This window comes from Gadus morhua, chromosome 10, assembly GCF_902167405.1.
Source record: "Gadus morhua chromosome 10, gadMor3.0, whole genome shotgun sequence".
Lineage (NCBI taxonomy): Eukaryota > Metazoa > Chordata > Actinopteri > Gadiformes > Gadidae > Gadus > Gadus morhua.
The window spans coordinates 14,577,686-14,600,004 of NC_044057.1; the positions used below are offsets into that span (position 1 = coordinate 14,577,686).

Consider the following 22,319-nt stretch of genomic DNA (forward strand, 5'->3'; position numbering starts at 1 on the left):
CACACACACACCACACACACACAAATTCACGCACACACACACACCCTCACACTCAGGGTCAATGGTGACAAGCTGAAGACGTTCTGAGGTTTAGTTTATGACGTGGCGTCTGCCAGTGTGTGTGTGCGCGCCCGAGTGTGTGTGTTTGCATGCGTGCGTGCGTGCGTGCGTGCGTGCGTGCGTGCGTGCGTGTGTGTGTGTGAGAGCTGACAGCAGCAAGTAAGTCTTCCTGGTATCCGTTTACAACGCTGCAAGGGAGTTCAAGGGTGTGTGTCCTTCCATCGCCGGTGTGGCTGCAGTGGACTCGGTTGGTTCACTAGAGTCCTGTCGGGGCTGCCTTCTACAACCAGGCTCACACTCATGAACGGAGCGCACACCGTTAATGTTCTGCTCACGTTATCACAACGCTTGCAGCACTGCATGAAGTATTGGGAAAGACTTATGCTGTACGGGGGCCTGCTGTGGTTAAATCATCACACCGTATTGACTGGGGAGAAACGTGAAGTGTGTATGGTTGTGTAACATATTTTATCTCCCGCCGAACCAGCTCTAATCAATAGGGTTTGAATACGCTACAATTATTTTGGTGCATCCTGCAGGCTAGCAGGATGATGCGATCGTTTGGTTTAGTATTTTGATCTTCTGTACACATAAACTTTCTCTCCCCACACAACTCATCTTTATGACTCATTGCCATTTTTGTTTTTATCATCTCTCTACCCCCTATCTGTGTGTGTGTGTGTGTGTGTGTGTGTGTGTGTGTGTGTGTGTGTGTGTGTGTGTGTGTGTGTGTGTGTGTGTGTGTGTGTGTGTGTGTGTGTGTGTGTGTGTGTGTGTGTGTTTCTCTCTCTTTCTCTACCTCTTTCTACCTCTCTCTCTCTCTCTCTCTCTCTCTCTCTCTCTCTCTCTCTCTCTCTCTCTCTCTCTCTCTCTCTCTCTCTCTCTCTCTCTCTCTCTCTCTACCTCTCTCTCTACCTCTCTCTCTCTCTCCCTCTCTCTGCCCCAGTGGTCGGACGACCTGTCTAGTCCCCAGCTTGAGTTCCACGGCTCCCAGACCCAGCGCCAAATGAAGGAGACCCTGTACGACATCATCATCGACTACTTCGACAAGGGAAAGGTCAGAGTTCATCCACACACACCCAATGGGTTCCTCCCATGTTTTTTCTTCAAGGCCTTCAAACAAAATACTTTGTCCATTAAACTAAATGCATGCTTGGGTTTCCAGCGTCGTACAGGGGATGCTGTTAGTTGTTAATGTATTAAGGGATAAATATGGGATTTCAAAGAGCTCTTTATGGACATGCGTATGCAGAAACGTACCTCCGACCGGCCCTGCCAAAAACCACAATAAAAGCGTTCCTGGCACCCGATTATAATGATTGAATTGGTGCGGCAATATTAAAGCGACCTTATAAAAGACAAAGAAAAATACTGCCTAAAGTTATTTCGGTTGAAGGAGAGAGTTCTAACCTGTCTGTTTGGTATTCTTCATGAGAGCTTTATAGTCTCTGAAGAAAACGTAAACAGATACTTTTGGAAACTATCTGGAGATGGAGAAGAGACCACTTATTGAGTTAAAATACTCTTTCTGCATGAAAGCTTATTAGCAGATGTATGCATAATGAGGCACATTTATATCCATGTGTCTGTCTGTGTGTGTACTCATGCGTGTGTTCTTGCAAATGTGCGCTCTTCTGTGTGTGTGTGTGTGTGTGTGTGTGTGTGTGTGTGTGTGTGTGTGTGTGTGTGTGTGTGTGTGTGTGTGTGTGTGTGTGTGTGTGTGTGTGTGTAGATGTGGGAGGAGGCGATAACCCTGTGTAAAGAGCTCTCGGAGCAGTACGAGAACGAGATATTTGACTACGAGTTACTGAGCAAGAGACTGGTAAGACTCCAGACGAACCCTCTGAAATACGATCACAGAACTTACAATGAACTGTTGAAACGTCGGGTTGACTTTTGTTCACTCTATCTACCATGAATAGTGTGCCACATTAAACCTAGAGATACTTCACGATAAATATCCCCCTGATGATGTTTGGCTTGTGAAAATAAACATGATGACATTTTAAATGTATCTGAAGAATTGTGAAACAAGTTTTTGCTTCCAGAATGTCCCCAGCCCCCTGAACATATGCTTATTCTATCACATCGGCGGCCCTCAAACTCAGGATGAGTTTCCTTTCCTTCCCCCCTCTCATCCTTATTACTTGACATCACATCACACAAGAGTCATTCTCGACCTCCATATTCCATTCCCATCATCTGCCTTTCTCCCTATCTCTTGCTCTCTTTCTGTCTCTGTGTCTCTATCTGTGTCTCCCTCTCTCTTTCGCTATCTCTCTCCCTGTGTCTCGCGCTCCGTTCTCTCTCTTTCTCTCTCCCTCTCCCTCTCGCTCTCACTCTCTCTCTCTCTCTCTCTCTCTCTCTCTCTCTCTCTCTCTCTCTCTCTCTCTCTCTCTACCCCTCTCTCTCTTTCCCTCTCTCTCTCTCTCTCTCTCTCTCTCTCTCTCTCTCTCTCTCTCTCTCTCTCTCTCTCTCTCTCTCTCTCTCTCTCTCTCTCTCTCTCTGCCCTCTCTTTCTCCTTCTCTCTCCTCCCTCCTCTAGCTCTCATTGTCCCCCCTCCATGGAAGAGGGAGTTGCACACCTCTCCCAGCGATGGGGGGGATTACCCCACTCTCCTACCCACTGGTTCAACCTTACTTCTGGGAGTGCGTTGCCCCAGCGACGCTGCTGGAATGAGCTGGTTATATAAGTGACAGCCACATCGCCCTTGAAAGCTGCCGGCTCCCTCTCTCCCCCCCCCCAACCTCTCTCTCCCCTCCCTCTCGCCCCTCCCTCGCCCCTCTCTCCCCCCTCCCTCGCCTCGCCCCGTCACGCGCCCCCAGAGGACCTCCGTCTGTTTCCGCTGAGGGCGGCATTGTCTTTGGCAGAGGATGTTAAAAAATGCTCCCGATGCACAGTGGATACATCGAAAGAACCCCAGCCCAGAAACATCTCTTACTGTCTGTCTGCCTGTGTGTGTGTGTGTGTGTGTGTGTGTGTGTGTGTGTGTGTGTGTGTGTGTGTGTGTGTGTGTGTGTGTGTGTGTGTGTGTGTGTGTGTGTGTGTGTGTGTGTGTGTTATTCTGCGTTTCTGTCTATATTTGTCTTGTATACCATTCTGTGTCTTTTGGTTGGTCTGTCTTTCTGTCTGGGTGTGTGCGAGCCTGGGTGTGTTTGTGTGTGTGTGTGTGTGTGTGTGTGTGTGTGTGTGTTTGTGTGTGTGTGTGTGTGTGTGTGTGTGTGTGTGTGTGTGTGTGTGTGTGTGTGTGTGTGTGTGTACATCTGCCTCTGTGTGTGTGTGTGTGTGTGTGTGTGTGTGTACGTCTGCCTCTGTGTGTGTGTGTGTGTGTGTGTGTGTGTGCGCCTGTGTGTCCCAGGAGAAGCAGGCAAAGTTCTACGAGAACATCATGAAGATCCTGAGGCCCAAGCCCGACTACTTTGCGGTGGGCTACTACGGCCAGGGGTTCCCCCTGTTTCTCAGGGTGCGTAGAACTCTCTCTCCCCCTTACTGCACCACATGTAGTTACTACTGTCAGCTGCGACCAGTACTATAGCTAGTACATATCATACTGTCAGCTGCTACCAGTACAATATCTAGTACATATCATACTGTCAGACACGACCAGTACTATAGCTAGTACATATCATACTGTCACCTCTTACCAGTACAATATCTAGTACATATCATACTGTCAGCTGCTACCAGTACAATATCTAGTACATATCATACTGTCAGCTGCTACCAGTACAATATCTAGTACATATCATACTGTCACCTCTTACCAGTACAATATCTAGTACATATCATACTGTCAGCTGCTACCAGTACAATATTTAGTACATATCATTCTGTCACCTGATAGCAGTACAATATCTAGTACATATCATACTGATACAGTACTATATCTAGTAAACTTACAGTTTGATATGAACTGTAGTACATTTCAAACCGTCCACAGTTTACAGTAGGATTTGTAGGATAGATACTGGGTGGTTTTCTGAGTTGAATAGCATTTGCATACAATGTATAAAACTTACCATCAATTGTTGAGACGTTTTACTGTAAAATGCGTCACAGATCTGTTTTCCATATTACACAGAATTAATTTCTCATGCTGAACATGCCGAACTAGATAAAATGCATAATTCATAAACAAATTACAAGGAAGCGCTGTGATCACAACACACAAACACTCCCAGCCGCGCTACTCCTTCCTACAATCTGTTCCAAATATGGCCCCCACAATCATCTGGAGCAGTCGACCGGGGCCTGCCTGCATATTAATGCCGTTGTTGCTGCCGGTCGCTGAACCATTCTCAGCCTCGAGACTCATTACAGCAAACTGGAGCGTCACTCACAGCATCAATAACCACTTGGTCCCAGCGTATGGCGTCCGCGGTTCACAGCGGCCGCTGTTGGCCACACGGCTGTGGGTATTAATGGTGGTTGATTATCCCAAATGGCTGCAATGCTTCTGACCAATGTGCCATATGGATTGCAGAAGGCCGGGGCAGGGGGTGGGTTGGTGTGTAGAGAACCGAGAGGAGCATTTGATTGGGATTGATGCCCGCTTGTTCGAGCCAGCGCTATCGTTTGGATTGACCGTGTAGTTTAGTGTTCTCTGCTCTGCATTCGATCACATTGTGTGCACCATGATTATTTTAATAAGAATCTGCGTGCCCTGCCTTAACGCTTATAAATAATGTAATCGCAGAACAACTGAAGCTACCCAGGCTGGGAGAACCTGAAGGAAACAAACATAAACACAGCAGCTAACAGTCTCGGTACGTTCCCCCCCCTCCTCCCGCTGGATGCAGAACAAGGTGTTCATCCACAGGGGCAAGGAGTACGAACGCAGGGAGGACTTCCAGAACGAGCTGATGAGCCAGTTCCCCAGCGCCCTGCGCCTCAACACCACCACCATGCCTGGGGACGACATCTGGGACTCTCCCCTGCAGTGTATCCTTATGCATACGTGCACGCACGCACATCCACAAACGACGCACACACACACACACTTGCGTACTGGCATGCGCACACGCAGACACACACACTGAAGGGAAATGAAGTGAAATCCCGGGGTTACTCCACATATTCCAATCCCTCTTCCCAATGTAAATTATTTCGGGAAACCGGGAAATTTTAATGAATGAGTTCTCAAACTTGTGCTATGTTCTCTAGTTCACGGTTGGTGTTGACATAATGTCATCAAACTCTAGTAGGAAGGATCGTATCGCCGAAACCTTTGTTAAAACTCGTTGTTAACAAGCATGTCAATTATCCAGCATGAATATAGCCTTGGTTTCAGCACCAAAGTGAGGTAAGTCGGATATCCATCTTCTCAACGTCGGTTTACTGGAGAATATGATACTGTAACCGGTGTGACCAACGCTATTCGCGTATGACACTGCGTGTTCGGTGCGGTTGTTACAAATGCATACATTAAGCTCAATCAAAAAGTCCCCTTCGCATTTGATTTCAATGGCATTTGACCAGAAAATATATTTTTTATTTAACAATCTGAGATTCCATCACACATCTGACCACTGAGGTGCATTCAGGTTAACTCAGCATTTGGACACTAGGTCCAGGTAAATGCACCTCTGTGGTCCGATGTCTGATGGACACTCAGATGATGTTCTTGGTGTGACCGAGTCGAAGCCCCTATTTCAGGGTTTACTTTCTATAAAGGCCTGACCGGAAATAATAGCAATGTTTTAACACATTTTCCACTAGCAGTCAATAATTACATTTCTAAATTTCACACATACCCACGCAAAACAAATCAGGGCAACAGGGAACAGAAACTGAGAATAACACCACAGACACGTACACAAACACACACAGACACACACACGAGGGAATGGCTTTCACTTGGCAGCTTTATGCCGCTCAGAACCGGGGATTAAAGCGGATGTTGTCAGGCTCGGGTCCATGTTGGTGTTCCTGACACACGCCTCCAGACCTGCAGTGCTTCACGGTGCAGCCCGTCCTGGAGATGCCCCCCCGCCTGAAGAACAAGCCCGTCCCTGATCAGATCATCAAGTCAGTACCGCCACTCTGGGCCTCTGGGCCTATGGGCCTCTGGGTTCTGACGTCAGCAACACACATGAGAGCTTCATGTATTTATTGAGTAGTCTGGGGAGAGGTGAGCAGAACTGGATCTGCTGCTCACCTCTCTATCCTGGTGGTTCTTCCTAATGAGAAGGTTATCAGGGGATTCAGATTCTTACAGGATAGCTTGCTTGGTCCCCGCCGAAGGGTTCCGGGTTTGATTCCCAATGTCCCCAATATGATCTACCTCTGGACCATCTCAATAACTTTCATGTCGCTACAAATTATTTCGCTCCAAGTCACTTTGAATATATGCTTCTACGAAATGACTAATTAGTCAAATACCATCTTAAATATACATTTACTATCGAGTCATGTAGTAGTTCTTACTGTAGGTCGCTTTGGATGAAAAGCATCCCCTCAAATAGTGTAAACCAACTATGATTACATCAGTTGATTTACTGTGCTTTCTTAACGACGACTACTTTAAAGGTTCTCTCTCTCTGAACCCCTTGATCCCATTGATCTGATCCGCTCCATCAAACTCATTGCTCTGTTGGTCTCCGTCTGCGTCCCACAGCTTCTACAAGTGCAACTACGTGCAGCGCTTCCACTACTCCAGGCCCGTGAAGAAGGGGCCCGTGGACCCCAACAACGAGTTTGTGGTGCGTGAGTCTTCACCTGGTTCATCTGAGACTCTATGGGACTGAGACCACCATGGGGTCAGAGACTCACTGCTGTTAGGACTCATTGGATTCGTTGTTGATTCAATAGGATGGATTGTTATGTGTGTTGGATGCGTGTGTGACTAGGTATCACACACTTCTGTTTCACTCTTGGAGTAGGGAAGTAGTAACGAAACATCACACGTTGGATGTACATATGTAATTTGAAGTCAAAGTTGCGTCTCGCTGTTACGATTAAGCAAGGAGGAAAAAATACGATAATAATGATATAACACTAACCGGAGGCCCAGTCAAACACTGCGAGTCGATGTTCGTTCACCTTTAACACAGTTTTCCCCCCAAAGATATCACCAAGCATTTGAGCGTTCACTGCAGAAGACCGGCCTTTCGGCATCGCTGGAGACGGGTTCATGTTAGTCATGTTCAGGCCCGCTGAGTTTTCCGTCTCTATTAGACAGGACAGATTAAAACGGAGCCATGTGTCACACAGCCAGGAGGCTTGTTAGCAAGAGAGAGAGCCAGAGTGCTAAGAGAACTGGGAACTGAGAAATGTATGCTTCAGCGGGTTTGGGGATCAAACTAGAATTCCTAGAAAGCAGATCACACGTGTGATGTGAGTTCCTCCTGTGACGGGTCTTCATGCACAGTAGCAGTGTTGATGAGGATGTCCTCTGCCCGTAGTCCATGTGGATAGAACGCACCACCTTCACCACCGTCTACAAGCTCCCCGGGATCCTGCGCTGGTTCGAGGCCACCGAGATGAAACAGGTCAGTGCTGTGGTGATCTACCTGACCTCTGACCCCCGTGACCTTTGAGCAAGTGTGGACAAGGAATAGCCACCCTGAGGGCCCCTGTGGGAAATTAGTCCTGGCTGTGATGGAAGTCTTGCTCCCACTCACTCTCACTCCTCCTGGACTCATGACCTCTGACCTCGGTCTTACTGACTTTCTGTTGGACTTTTTGTTGTCTTTATAATAGTGCTGTCAGTTAAACGCGTTATTAACGGCGTTAACGCAAACCAATTTTAACAGCGTTAATCTTTTTTTATCGCGCGATTAACGCAATTCCTTTAATTTCTTTGGCTCAAAACATGAAGCAGTAGCCTGACTGCTATGTTCAAGGCAGTATGTTTGTATGTTCATCGTTTAATTGCACTATAGGCATTTTTTTTGTATCGTCCTGTTTTCATCAGTATATGCCAATGTTGTTATCAATAAAAAAACATTTGCACAAGGCAAGCCGATGCATTTCTCCATGTTGATAAGAGCATTAAAATTAGAACAATTAATGGGACAAAGAAATCAAGGGATATTTAGCATAGAAAAAACATTTGTGATTAATCGCGATTGCTCGCGATTAATCGTGAGTTAACTATGACATTAATGTGATTAATCGCGATTAATTATTTTAATCGCTTGACAGCACTACTTTATAATAAAAAATATCTGTTACTTACTAACTTCTCTCTTTCTATCTTTCAAATCCCCTTTCTTTCTTTCTTTCTTTCTTTCTTTCTTTCTTTCTTTCTTTCTTTCTTTCTTTCTTTCTTTCTTTCTTTCTTTCTTTCATTTGTTGTTCTTTCTTACTTGCCGTCATTTTGTCCTTCCTTCCTTACATCCATTTTTTTGTATTTTTCATCTTTAAAAAATATCTGTATTTGTTCATTATTGAACCCTTTCTTTCCTCTCCATCACATCCCCTGGCTGCCTCACCTCCTCCCCTGACTCCATCACATCCCCTGGCTGCCTCACCTCCTCCCCTGACTCCATCACATCCCCTGGCCGTGTGCCTCACCTCCTCCCCTGACTCCATCACATCCCCTGGCCGTGTGCCTCACCCTCTCCCTCTCCCCCCTGCCCTCCCCAGACCACCCTCTCCCCGTTGGAGAACGCCATCGAGACCATGGAGTTCACCAACGAGAAGATCCTGGCCCTGATCAACCAGTACCAGACGGACTTCAGCCTGGCCATCAACCCCCTGTCCATGCTGCTCAACGGCATCGTGGACCCCGCCGTCATGGGCGGCTTCGCCAAGTACGAGAAGGTGAGACTACGACGGGGCCCCCGGGGGGCCTCGCCCCCCCCAACGAAACAAAACATTAAAAAGCCATTCGGCACATTTGCCACGTACGCCATCTGCGACTCAGTACCTCTGAGCCATGCGCCCCGATGCTGCTTTATGAGGGAGACGGATCTGTGCATAGCGAGCGATGTCACGCAGACAACTAATGGCACGACTTGACTCAATTTGTAAAGCCATTACTCCGGGGGTTAGGGGGGGGGGGGGGGGGGGGGGGGGGGGCTAGGGGGGTAGCAGGGCACAGCGGGTATTATTATTTATTTATTGTACATTTATTTGAGCTGAGGGTAGCCCAGCACTGCAGCAGAAACCTACCTCTGCTCGCATCGAACACACGCCACTACCCCCCTCCCCCCCCCCCCCCCCCCCCCCCCTCATGCAGGTGGACACTCTCACTTTGTGTGCGCTGCACGTGCGCGGGTTTGCGACCGCTCGATGAATAATTTGTGACCTGAGCGTCTGAAATAAATCACGCCGTTTAGCGCCTCAGAGGCGATGCGTTCCTGTCACCGGCCCGGCTGGAGGTGACTCTAATCCCATTAGAGCCGCGGCGCTACGTCCCCTTCTCTCTGCCCCGCCCCCCCCCCCCCCCCCCCCCCCCCCCCCCACCCCACCCCCGGGCTGGGCCTGCAGACCTTGGTCAGTGGGTTCACCGGCGAGGAACCCGCTGGAGGCTGGAATCTCAGAGAGCGCTTCGTCTTTGTAAGATGAGCACTGCAAGGCGCTAGGCGCAAGGTCGGCCATCTTTGAGCTAGGGGAGGGGAGGGGGAGTAGCTAACTCTGTATGTGTGTGTGTGTGTGTGTGTGTGCCTGGCGGCCATCTCAGAGACAGGGGAGGGGCTAACCTCGAGGGTGTATGTGTGTGTGTGTGTGTGTGCCTGGCGGCCATCTTGGAGCCAGCGGAGGACTGGCGGAGGAGCTATCTCGGCGTGTCTGTGTGTGTGTGTGTGTGTGTGTGTGAGTGTGTCTGGCGGCCATGTTGAAGCCCGCGGAGGGCAGGGGGAAAGGCTAACTCGGAGTGTTTGTGTGTGTGCCTGGCGACCATCTTGGAGCCAGCGGAGGACAGGGGGAGGAGCTAACTCAGTGTGTGTGTGTGTGTGTCCGGTGGTCAGGCCTTCTTCACTGAGGAGTTCACCCAGCAGCACCCGGAGGACCGCGACAAGCTGCTGCGTCTCAAGGACCTCATCGCCTGGCAGGTGGGGAACGCACGCCCACACACACATGTGCACAAACTTCAACACGCACACACTCAGACACACACACACACACACACACACACACACACACACACAGACACACTCAACGTACATGCACACACTCACACAAAGATGCAGATTACAGACGTGTACACACTCACCCACACATGCACGGTTCACACATGCACAGACTCACACATGCACATTTCCCACATGCACACACTCACACACACACATTCCCAATATACACATGCACCCACTCAACCATGGTCTACATGTACAGGCTTATACTCACACTGCACCCTCGCAGCAGTTTTCTAATTATCGTGCTTCACTGCAAAAGTGCTACATTAATCAATAATAATAATCATAATATCATCATAATAGACTTTATATAATGTTTTCATTGCTGCACTGTGCATATATATGCTCTTTAAAAAATTAACTAGACGCTCACTGCGTGCTAAATGCATTGCACTTCTACTCAATGCAAAGAGCACCGGGCTGAACCTCAGCGTGCCTGCAGGCAGCAGCGCTCAGAGCCTCAACGTGCGTGGCTCGGCACCTGTCAGACTCGTGTGTGATGTTCTTCAGATCCCGCTGCTGGGCGCCGGCATCTCGCTGCACGGCAAGAGGGTGATGGAGGACCTGCGGCCCTTCCACGAGCGCATGGAGGAGTGCTTCAAGCAGATGAGGAAGAAGGTGGAGACGCAGTACGGCGTGCGAGAGCTGGTGAGGACGAACCCTCTTCTTCCAGAGCCCCGGCTCGGAGGCTCAGACGACTAGCCCGGGGAGCGGCGGACACGCTCTCCCGCCGGTGTCTCAGTGAGATCAGAGAGCTTCCGGTGGAAGTGTATTTGAAGGACTTTTGGAGTTATTTTTTATTTGATTTGATTTCTCCTTATTAAATTGGATTCTCACCCGCGCCGACCTGGAGGGGAGGTTGAGAACACACGGCCTGTGATCACATTCCTGGAAGGGATTCAGACCAGGATAAAAAGAGATGTGGCTGCCGGTTAGCACTGCTGCACCGGGGAAATAATGACCCTGTGTTTCATTATTCGTAGCGGTGCGATCAAGAGGTTTGAGGACTCTGCGATAGTTTGGGGAGAAACATCCTAATTCTTTATTTTCGTGTGATAAAAACTGATTTATCACACGAACTGAAAAAAAATGATGAATCGTGGGCGACGGCAGACAACATCTGTTGGCTGGTCCTGAGAAGCTCAGCGGGAAAAGGATTAACCAACAATAACAGCGATGCCCTCCGTCTGTTGACGACAGCCACTGAGGCTTTTATCTGACCGCCAGAGGGGGGGTCGGGAGATGGCTGGATGACAACGTTGGTTAAAGGCCTAAAATACATATTTCAAAACATTGTTTTATCACAAACCCTATTCATTCATCAGGGAACTAGTTGGACTCAGAGTGAAGCTATCTAAGGGACCCTGAACAGATTCAGTCCAAAAAGCGACAAAACTGTCTTTGTTATTTTTTGTCCGAATGGACAATCTGCAATCAGATACTTAAACACCGGTTTAGTTCTCTCTTGGAATTTATATTTTGTTGTGGTTTGGTTGCCAACACCATTACATATTTATATACTTTTTAGTTTTTTACCAAGTGAGATAAAAGTCTCAAACAAATATCAAAGGCACAGGCATTTTAAATATTTCCTGTCTAGATCTAAGACACAAGATTACCCCTTCCCGTCAATCCAAGAACCTCTTATAACCCGAAGATGAATGCTTATCGCCCCATTAAGCCCCTTTGCTCTGGAAATATCAACAGACATCCAGATATCATGGTCTTTCTCCGAGCTAAAAGCCCATATTGCTTTCTCATATCTCTCTGTGTCTCATACGTCCTCCCTCTCTTCCCCTGTCTATCTCTCTTTCTGTTTCTCTCCCTCTTTATCTCTGATGCTCGATATCTCAATCTCTCTCCCTCTCTCTTTCTGTGTCTCTCCCACTTTATTGCTCATGCTCAATCTCAATTTATTCTCTAATTTCTCTCTCTCTCTCTCTTTCTCTCTCTCTCTGTGTCGCTCCCCCTTTACCTCTCATGCTCGATATCTCAATCTCTCTCTCTCTCTTTCTGTGTCTCTCCCACTTTATCGCTCATGCTCAATCAAAAAAATGTCTCTAATTTCTCTCTCTCTCCCTCCCTCTCTCTCTCTCTCTCTCTCTCTCTCTCTCTCTCTCTCTCTCTCTCTTTCTCTCTCTCTCTCTCTCTCTCTCTCTCTCTCTCTCTCTCTCTCTCTCTCTCTCTCTCTCTCTCTCTCTCTCTCTCTCTCTCTCTCTCTCTGTCTCTCTCTCTGTGTCGCTCCCCCTTTACCTCTCATGCTTGATCTCAAATTGTTCTCATTGTTCTCAAAAAAATTCTCTAATTTCTCTCTCTCTCTCAGCCTGACATGGAGGACAGGAAGTCCAGCCGGCCTCGCTCCATGCTGCGCTCCATGCGTCAGTCGGTCATCTCCATCAGCTCCCTGCAGGGGTCCGAGTGCGGAACACCCACCAGGACCCAACCGGACAGGTAGGGGAAGCTCACTGGTCTGGGAGATCAAACCAGCGTACCGTCCCTCCTGGCTTCACTGAAACAGCCTTTACCGATATCATTAGTGGAGATCACTTCCTGGCACCAATTCTGCAGAAGAGCATTTAACAATGAAGGACAAAAAAGTTATTTAGACAAATGACATTGGTGGTTCTATTATTTTGGTGCTTTGATCAGCTGGTGGTATTGTCCTCTGAACCCCGAATTTATAATTCATTTAATATGGCGCGTTATTAGAGTGGGGAATACGTGGGGCGTCTTTTTAATGAAATTTAATGAAAATATAAATGATAGAAATAACACCCCAATGCATCAACCATGTTCAGCTGCAATAATGAAGGCATAACGATCGAAAATAAATAGTTATAAATAAAATAGTTGGCAAAAATCATTCAGAAAGGGAGAAGGCAGACACTAAATGAGGTTATGGAACAGGTCACAGGCCCTCAACGCTATATTATTATTATTCTGCAAAAGAAAGATTACAGCCTTTTTATTTTACTTGCGACCAATGGCCTGTGATCTTTGTTTTTCCAGCTAAGCTTTGAGTTTTCTTTCCTCTGCTAAATAAAAAACATCTCAGCAGTAGTTAAATTGTAAAGCGCCATTACGCTGAAGTGCAATGATAGTAAATAAACCTGAATGGGAAAAGTGGAATATAGTTCAGCAACAGTATGCCCTCTGGTTTTGTTGGGATTAACTGTACGTTGGAGATGAAAGTGTGATTAAAACTCCCCCCGCAAACTCTGTGCAGTGCAGCCATCGCTTTCACTTGAAGTGTGATTCCTGTCTCCCTCACCTCCACAGACTGAATTGATTTGAGGGGGAAAAAAGTCAATTTTAAACATTAAAGATTGCTGCAGTGAAAAAGTTACACTGAAGTTTCAACAGTAGTGATCTCAGTTACAAACTATACAGTTTCAGAGAAAGTGGCTCTTGAACCGGGCGGGAGAGGCAGGAGAGCCAGTTGCTTTTAGAAGTCGTGCATCGTCGCCATGGCTACCATCATTGATACCCAAGGTAGACAGGGGACTGATGAAGACAGATGGGCTGAGAGATTGGGTCGGATACATTGCCTGGGCATGATTCTAGCTCATTAAGACCTTGAGTGTATTATTGGTTAGCGTGGTGTCAGAACTATTCAGAGTGACATAACATGTACGACGGCCACTCTCTTACTAGCGATGTGACACGAAATGAGAAGCAAAACAACCAGCCATACCTCGCCAGGGGGTTGGACAGAACAATATATACATGATGTATACCAGATAAAAGGTCATGTTACGCAGCAGTAACAGAAACGCTGGTATAGCAACAGAAAGGGTTTTGCACAGTTACTAAAATAAAATAAAAGCTTGGTTTCCCAGACAGGGGAGCACCGTCCTTACATCCCTGTGATCAGCGCATCGCCGTGACTGATCTCTCCCGATCACTAAATACTAATCGCATTTGCCTAATTGATCTTCCCTTAATCGTCCACTGCCTCTCAATTACCTCTTAATTGTTCACGCTTAATTGATCACCACGTGCCTCATTGATCGTCACTAAACTGCATCTCGACATCACCTCATGCCAACCCCCCCCACCCCCCCCCCCCCCCTTCTTCAGGGACTTCCCCCCCCCTGAGGCCGTGGGGGTCCGGCTACGCTCCAGCGGCAGCCTCAGTCTGAGCCTGACGGAGGAGGTTCCCGGGGAGGCGGAGGTGAAGCTGAGGAAGAGCAAGAAGAAGAGGAAGAGGAGCAGCATGATCTTCATCTCCGAGGAGAGGGAGAGGACCGCCACCCTGGACGGAAAACGGGTGAGGAGGGGGGGAGGTAGGAGGGAGGGTAGGGGTGGAGAGGAGAGAAGGGAGGAGGAGAGGGGAGGAGAGGAGAGGGAGAGGATGTCAAACATGTGAGGAGGAAGGGAGGGAGGGTGGGGGTGAAGAGGAGAGAAGGGAGTAGGAGAAGGAGAGGGAGTCAGGGAGGGGAAGGAGGCGGTGAGGAGGAGGTGAAGAGGAGGATGTCAAAGCAGGTTTGCAGTCAACGTGCTTAATTCAAAACGGTGAATCGAATTGTAAAAGGGTTTCACTGTGTTTGTGTAACTCTGTCGCCCTCTAGCTGTCGAAGAAGCAGGAGTTCCGCAGCGACACCAACCTGACCGACGTGAATGATATGGTTCTGACCAACGCCAACTCCAAATCCCTGCCTGCTATTGGAGGTGACACTCACACACACATACACACACACACACACACACACACACACACACACACACACACACACACACACACACACACACAGCAGTGAATCCATCCATTCCAATTCTCACACTGTGATTCCACATTGCCTCCTTTAAAGTGTGGTGGTTATACACACTGTTACTAAAGTAATGTTGAAGTTATCATGGATATTGCTGAAGTTGACTTTGAGTACCTGGTTGCCCAAATCGCTAATTTACTTAAATTTCTGTGTGTTTCCAGATTTCAGATCCATGCATATATAATAGTAGGAAAATATCACTCACTGCAGGAGAAAATGGAGGCTAAAATTAGGTTATGGGACAGTTCGTCCTCCTTCAACTTTCTATTTTTAAACGAAAGAAGGTGAAGATCAACTTAACTTTAGGTATTTTACCTCGCTGCAACCGATGGCCTGTGATCTTTGTTTTTCTAGCTCAGCTTTCAGTTTTCTTTCCTCTGCTTAATAAAAAACATCCCACCAGTACGGTTAGATTGTTTAGCGCCATTACCCTGCAGTGCAATGATAGTAAATAAACCTGAATGGGCACAGTGGAGAATAGTTTGGCAGCTGTATGGCCCCTGGTTCTGTTGGGATTAACTTGAGGTTGGAGATGAAAGTCTGATTAAAACTCCACCTGCAAACTTTTTTAACTGCAGCCATGGATGTCATTGGTTGCCCAAATCCCTGATTGACTTTGATTTTGGTATGATTACTTTCATTAAAGTGATGCAAATGTTTTCCGGTAGATATCTTCAAACACAGCAATCCTTATTTCTTTAACAAACTTTGATGGATGACTCATAACAACATCAACTTTGAATGTGTGAACAAACATTAGTCTGATATTTGTTTGTATTGAGGTGCCAGGAGGCACTAAGCCTTAAGGTTTGGGTCCTGAAGCTCAGCGCTGTACAGCTCAATTGGCTTTGTTGAATTATTCAATTTTGGTCAATGGAGTGTGTCTGTACATGCCAGTGTGCCTGCGTGTGCGTGCCGGCGTGTGCGAGCCTGTTTGTGTTTGTGCGTGCGTATACGGGTATATTCAAGTGTGCGTGCCTGACAAAAAAGCAACAAAAAGTGAGTCTACTTTAAGAAAGTTGCTGTCGCGATTCCTGTAGCAAGACAGTAAATCTCCCAAGAATAATAATAAACTTGCGTCGCCCATGGCTTCTAAACACAAATTAATAAACAAATATCCAGACTGTAGATGTTTCATATATATATATATATATATATATATATATATATATATATATATATATATATATAAGATGTAATAAAAACATTATTAACCAAACCAGATCCCCACTCAGCATCACCAGGGGCTGTAGTGGCCCTCGTCACAGAGCTGTTATTGAAGGGCACTGGAGAGGAAAACAAAGCGGGTGACCCTGGGTGCTGCTCGTCCACAGGTCTGTCCCTACAGGTGGTGGGGGCGGCCGAGGAGGTGGACTCGAGCCGGTCCAGGCGGGACAGTAAGTCCATGTCCATATGCGCTGGCTCAGACAGGACCGCCGACAGACGCTCCAAGGGGGTCCTGAATCTTTTTTTCAAGAATAAGGTAAACTACGAATGTTGTGTTCTTTATTATATGTTTACTTTATTTTTTAAAACCACTCTTCACGTGACCAAAACGTTCACGTAAGAGATATGAGATACAGTGGCTCGGTTTTAACTAGGTGTGTGTGTGTGTGTGTGTGTGTGTGTGTGTGTGTGTGTGTGTGTGTGTGTGTGTGTGTGTGTGTGTGTCTGTGTGTGTGTCTGTGTGTGTGTGTGCGTGTGTCCCATTAGGTTTCCAAATCTGAAGATGTGAAGACGAGTGCCTCATCAAAAGACAACATCAATCATTTCTGATATTTATCATCACTTTTTTTTGTATTCCTTGGTGCCATCACTGGATTGATGAGAGAATTGAACAAAGAAGTGCCGATGAGCAGTGATGGAAGGTTTGAATTATGCCATGAAATGCAACATGGTTGCTTGCTCTTTTATAACTCGCTTACTGCACTGATTCAGTGCCTCCTCTTTTATATAATTCAGTGTCACTATTCAATGTCGCCATTTTGTATTTGACTGACACATTTTGCTAATAGGAGAATTTTAATAGAGGCAAACGGCAACCAGCAGCTTTCAAACTGATTGAGCTTCTGCAAGATTGGGCATTCACAAAACAATCTATTGACACGCTTGACTGAAGCACTTCTTGTTACGACAGTTATGTGATTAACGAAACCCGATGAATCGCTAGTAAACCTCCTTTTGTCAGTTTTACTATGGATCTTGTCGTGCTGCCAAACGACCTGGCACATTATGAAAATCTGACAGGTCCATTTTAATATAGCGGAGCAGAAAGACTAGTGCAGACACTGCTGTTAAGATAAATCAACATCTCATTTCACAATAAAAGTTTTGACCTCAAGAGTTGAATTGACTGTTAAATGGCTTCTAGTTCCTGTAAACTCTCAGGGCATTTCTAATAGTGATGGATTCAATGATTCTTTTCCTTGATTCAGTTTGCGTCGGTCAGTTTGCCAAAAAGAGTCGTTCAGATTTGTTTGTTTGTTTGTTCGTCCGGTCGAGTTTCCGGTAGCGGTGAATCGAATCATGGAACGCACGGTTCTCAGTTGAGTCAGTCCGACTCAGCTCCTCCCTCGTTCTCATTCTCAAACGATCGTGGAAGTCGGTCATCAATCAACACAACATTACAACTTTAACCAAACGCAGCGGGATGGGGGGTGTAGTTGATTATTGGATGTTTAACATATCAGCAAGATAATATACTTGATTTAGCAATGATGGTTGGGGTCCCGGCTGGAGAACGAACCATGAAAGAACGAGACAGATTAACGAGATATTCAAATATTTGATTAATCTGGCATGACACAGAAAGTACAAAGACAGCATGAATTGACCATTTCACTGATATTGAATCGTGTTATGTACGCTTGTTCACTAAGCCTCTTCCTTCTTCACCACTCACAGTCAATGAACTAACAGCGAGTCATCGTCTAGTTCCTCAACGGGGGCGGTACCGCCCCCTGGGGGGCGTTCGCACAACCTAGGGGGGCTCTGGGAACGTGATTCCCTTTTTTTGGGGGAGATTTTAAACTTTCATTGTTTTTTGGGTTTTTTTGGGCAAAAAATAGGCTACCTGAAATAAATAGCCTATTTTCATTTATTGGTTTCTAACACCTCTACCGTATCAGCTTCTTTATACTGTCTATGCGCAGTGGAACAGTGATAATACAGCGCGGTTTGGTCCTGCACACGACCGGGCTCCCGTTACATCAGCTATCGTCATGATCTCTATAGTAACGCTGATAAACATAACCCAAGTTCGCGGGTTAACAGTTAAATAATTAACCCAACACAATCAAACATGGCCGATAGCAAGAAAAAATATTACATTTAGTTTCATAGCATTTTCCTGGGGACGGGAGATGTGGTGGCCGGGAGTCGCGGGAGTGCCCGCACCGCGGTCATGGTGAATGAATGTTCAATCCAACCATTTCTTCCTCAACTCTTCTTTCTTGGCCAATAGAACTCACTCACTCACTCACTCACTCACTCGCTCACTCGCTCACTCGCTCGCTCACTCGCTCGCTCGCTCGCTCGCTCACTCACTCACTCACTCACTCACTCACTCACTCACTCACTCACTCACTCACTCACAATCCCACCCTGTCGCTCTGGAAGTTTAATTGGTTTTATTACAATGATGGACAGTGCTGTTAGCCAATCAGAGGTGAGACATTTGCATGTCATGAATATTCAATATTTTTATATTTTTTCCACCAAAACCGACTCAGAGGTCATTCATTGCTATTATTGACCAACGCAAAATCAATGAAAAACGACGCATTGACAACTTAAAGCAATATAACACGAGTGTGAGTGGGGTTGTTAGTTTATTTTATTTTTTTTATGGGGGGGGGGCAGAGGATCAGGGTAAGGTCAGGGGGGCGTTTGCTCAAAAAAATTTGAGAACCGATGGACTAGTGGGTCTGGCAGGAGTCGAGTCTGAGAACGAACGACATGAACGAGAGAGAAGAATCATTTCGGTTCGTTTAAAGATTCGTTCATTCGAACTGATTCGGTCGGGAACGACCCATCACTAATTTCTAATGAAGAGCTGACACAAAGGTAGGTATAGGTTCACAATTCACGTCTTACAACTATACAAACAGTTTGTCAATATAGCAACTCTGAAAAAATGTCTTAACAAAGTGAAAGACAACGTTATCATAGCAAAATATATATTGTGACATGTAGGGGAGAGCCGGGTCGATTGAAACACTTTTCAGTTAAACGTCTTTTTCAAAGATGACGTTACGTATACAAATAATTTTAACATGTGATCAACAACTCACAGGTGTGTTCTCTTAGTTACAAGTGAAATTTAATACATATGTTGGACGATCGAGCTGTTTTTTAACTTTGAACGCAAGTTGACATTTGTTTCAAACGCCCCGCCTAGTAGGGACGTTTGAAACACACATGCGGGACGATTGAAACAGCATATTTTAAAAATAATCTATTGCCCTTACTCTTTATGCAACATACTAGACAACATACTAGTTTACTCTTCATTGCTAAAATTTCACGTAATTCCGCATCATATAAATAGGTCAAAATATATTTTTGGCCCGGGCGTAATTATCAAGATCACATTTCGATTAAAACTCACCTTTCTTCTTTTGGACGACTACATTTGCATTAAATTTACTTATTTCCCTGTCCTAAGTCATGTTTAAGGATACACAGTTGAACATCTTTTTATTTATTTTAAACAAAAACGACCAGGTCAACAGGATATCACGAGACCTGTTACAGCGGAAATGTATCCAAGCGCCGCACAGGGTTAATTTCTTTTCGACACGCACAGCCCGGCGCACAGAAGCATCCGGAGTCTCTGTGGACAGGTAAGTGGCTAAACTTATTTTATCTGATAAATATTGTGTAATAGTCTGCACATTGACATGAACATTATGTTGAAATCATATAACAAGCAGAACTTTGATTAAGATTGCACTCTAGCTGATTGATGGTAATGGCTGGAGAAAAAGATAAATCGGCATGCCATGTGTCATGACCAAGAGCAAGGGTGTAGAAGGCTAGCCTATAGCTTATACCCAGCAGTTTTTAAGTGTGCATGTCCACTAAATTCAATTATCATTGTCATAATTTAATGTAGCCGTTGTTATTTTGGATGCGTTACAATCATGGACGAAAAGTAGGCCTACCCAGCGAAATATTTAATAGCCCAGCTCCCACTCATAGCCTAACCCAGGCCCAATAGTTAGTTAGTTAATCAGTCTAGAATGTTAAGTGAATTGTGCTGTAGGCCTACATTTACAGTATTTCCACTGCAAACTAGTGCAGACACATGGACAGTATAGTAGGCTGAATATTTTTATTCTTTGTCACACAGGTGACGCAGGTAGTGTGCACTCCCGTCGGTGCAAGCCTCATGCGACCACTTGTAACAAAAGACACACTGGACCCACTCTTCCCCAGGCATCGAGGCGCTGAAGAGCTCGCAGCACACGAGGCAGCTGACGTCCTCGCTGGATAAGAAGTATCCAGAAGTAGAGGCAGCAATGGTGGTGAACTCTGCTGCCTCCGGAACAGGACAAACTAGACCTAAGGTGGGGCTGACTCAATCAGCGGGCCAGGTGATGGTGGGAGGAGCAGCTGAGGTGGCAACTCCAGCAACTCCGGCATCAGGAGCGGGCGAGAAGAGCCTCTTCTTGGGAGCCCGAGAGGAGGGAGGCTGCTTGGCGGGACGACGCTGCTTCACAGTTCCCTGCTTTTCCGCCTCTAAAGCAGCCCTCACCGGGGTGTCCGTAAGTATAGCAGTTGTCCTGAAAACATTAAATTGGACGTTTTAATGATAATTGAATTACTTTAAATGTGGTAGGTCTACATGACTGTAGACAAAGGAAGTCCAGACAAGATATAAGATGCAAGAGTAACTCCACTTGCCTCTTTCTCCCTCTTCTCTTTGTGATCTTTCTAGGTCCGGCCTTAGGGTAAGGCCGGACGATGTCCGGGCTGAATTCAACGGCCTCTCCCTCAGGCCGGACAGCTCGATCAGGTACATCCATGCCTGCCAAAGGACACATTAAAAAAATACACACTTTTAAATAAATGTTTATAAACACAGCTTCTCTGCCGTCCACTACCCTATGGACTTTTTTTATGAACTTGGACTCATGGGACTATTTACTTATCTATTATTAACCTTTGTTTAATCCTCTGTTGCTTCTGATGAACTGTTCCTACCTGAAGTGGCACCTGGAGAAGCGCTGACCTCGTCACCCGAAGCCTGGGGAGGAGGGCGGTCTGTTGAATAGGCTCCGGCAAAGTCCTTCTCCTCAAATGCAGAGGGGTTAAAAGGCCAGATCCCTGGACTTGAGAACCCGGAGGTAATGTTGTTCACTGTTGCAGCCTTTGGTAAGGCTTCAGCAACGATGGAGGGCACATCATAAATTGAGATGTTTATCCCTGGGTGGCTCCTCATCCACCTGTCCGCTGCACTGTTTACGTACCCCTTAAGGGGGCCGAAGACACTAATGTCCATTGGCTGCAACCTGTGGGTGCAGTGGGGAGGGAATGACAGCAGCACTATGCCATTGGCTCTGCAGTAATCAATTGCTGCAATTGACAGGTGGGACGTGTGATTGTCCAGCAGGAGGAGCAGCTTCGACTCCTTGGACACACGGGTGTGACTGGTGAAGTGGGCCAGGTACAGGAGGAAGTCTGGCTCCTTCATCCAGCCAGTTGGGTTGCCGCTGCCTGCACAGCCAACGGGTCCACCCCTCAGGAAGTGGTCTTTGAACCGCTTACGGGGGAAGATGAAGAATGGCGGAACAAGGTCGCCCTGAGCATTGCCTGCCAGGGCAACTGTGACCAGGGTCCCCCTCTCCGCTGAGGTCACTGACCCGACCTGCTTCTGCCCCATCTGGGCGACGACGCGGTCTTGCACCTGGACAGTGGTGACCCCTGTAAATAGTTGTGTGAGTTTAGATGTATATATATAGTTGTGTGTGTGTGTATATAGTTGTGTTTTATGTTAATAAAGTTCATATTAAATACCGGTTTCATCAATGTTCCAAATGTCCTTGGCCTGGAACTGGTGCCGGTCCAGCACCGTCTTTAAATTTTGGTGGAACAAGTTTACATTACTTTGGTTGAAACTTGACAACCGTTGTTGGCTAGTGGCCTCTGGACGCCGAAGGGAGAGGCTGCCACTGCGCTCCATGAAGGAGGTGAACCAGTCCTTCCCCGCCATGCTCTTCCTCGACCAGGATGCAGGGAATGGGCAGCTGAAGTGCACTGCCAGCTCAAAGGCAAATTTTCTGACCTGAAGGGGTCATAAAAAGTTGATGTACATTTGTGTCTTTATGTTTATGTTATTTGTTCATATTTATTAATTAAAGCATGTGCATAGCATACATGTGTGCCTGTCCTACAACTTATG

The 22,319-nt window shown here is 46.6% G+C and overlaps 2 protein-coding genes across 2 annotated transcripts in view; one reads left to right on the forward strand and one right to left on the reverse strand.

Annotated features, from left to right (window-relative positions):
* dock2 (dedicator of cytokinesis 2) overlaps positions 1-17,260 on the forward strand; it is a 130,749-nt gene extending 113,489 nt beyond the window's left edge. Inside the window, exons 37-51 of the mRNA XM_030368941.1 lie at positions 1,007-1,117; positions 1,793-1,882; positions 3,419-3,523; positions 4,860-5,001; positions 6,006-6,087; positions 6,677-6,761; positions 7,464-7,550; positions 8,650-8,826; positions 9,975-10,058; positions 10,653-10,790; positions 12,466-12,593; positions 14,223-14,412; positions 14,714-14,813; positions 16,249-16,397; positions 16,628-17,260. Coding sequence (XP_030224801.1) covers positions 1,007-1,117; positions 1,793-1,882; positions 3,419-3,523; positions 4,860-5,001; positions 6,006-6,087; positions 6,677-6,761; positions 7,464-7,550; positions 8,650-8,826; positions 9,975-10,058; positions 10,653-10,790; positions 12,466-12,593; positions 14,223-14,412; positions 14,714-14,813; positions 16,249-16,397; positions 16,628-16,690 — 1,731 coding nt within the window. The 3' untranslated portion in view covers positions 16,691-17,260. The remainder of the gene's footprint in view (positions 1-1,006; positions 1,118-1,792; positions 1,883-3,418; positions 3,524-4,859; positions 5,002-6,005; positions 6,088-6,676; positions 6,762-7,463; positions 7,551-8,649; positions 8,827-9,974; positions 10,059-10,652; positions 10,791-12,465; positions 12,594-14,222; positions 14,413-14,713; positions 14,814-16,248; positions 16,398-16,627) is intronic.
* Positions 17,261-20,485: 3,225 nt separating this feature from the next.
* Positions 20,486-22,130, reverse strand: LOC115552764 (uncharacterized). Its single transcript, XM_030369076.1, has 4 exons — positions 21,935-22,130; positions 21,122-21,841; positions 20,822-20,945; positions 20,486-20,700 (listed from the first exon to the last, which is right to left on the reverse strand). The coding sequence occupies exons 1-4, from the start codon at positions 22,128-22,130 to the stop codon at positions 20,496-20,498; spliced, it is 1,245 nt and encodes a 414-aa protein (XP_030224936.1). The 3' UTR covers positions 20,486-20,495.
* Positions 22,131-22,319: the final 189 nt, after the last annotated feature.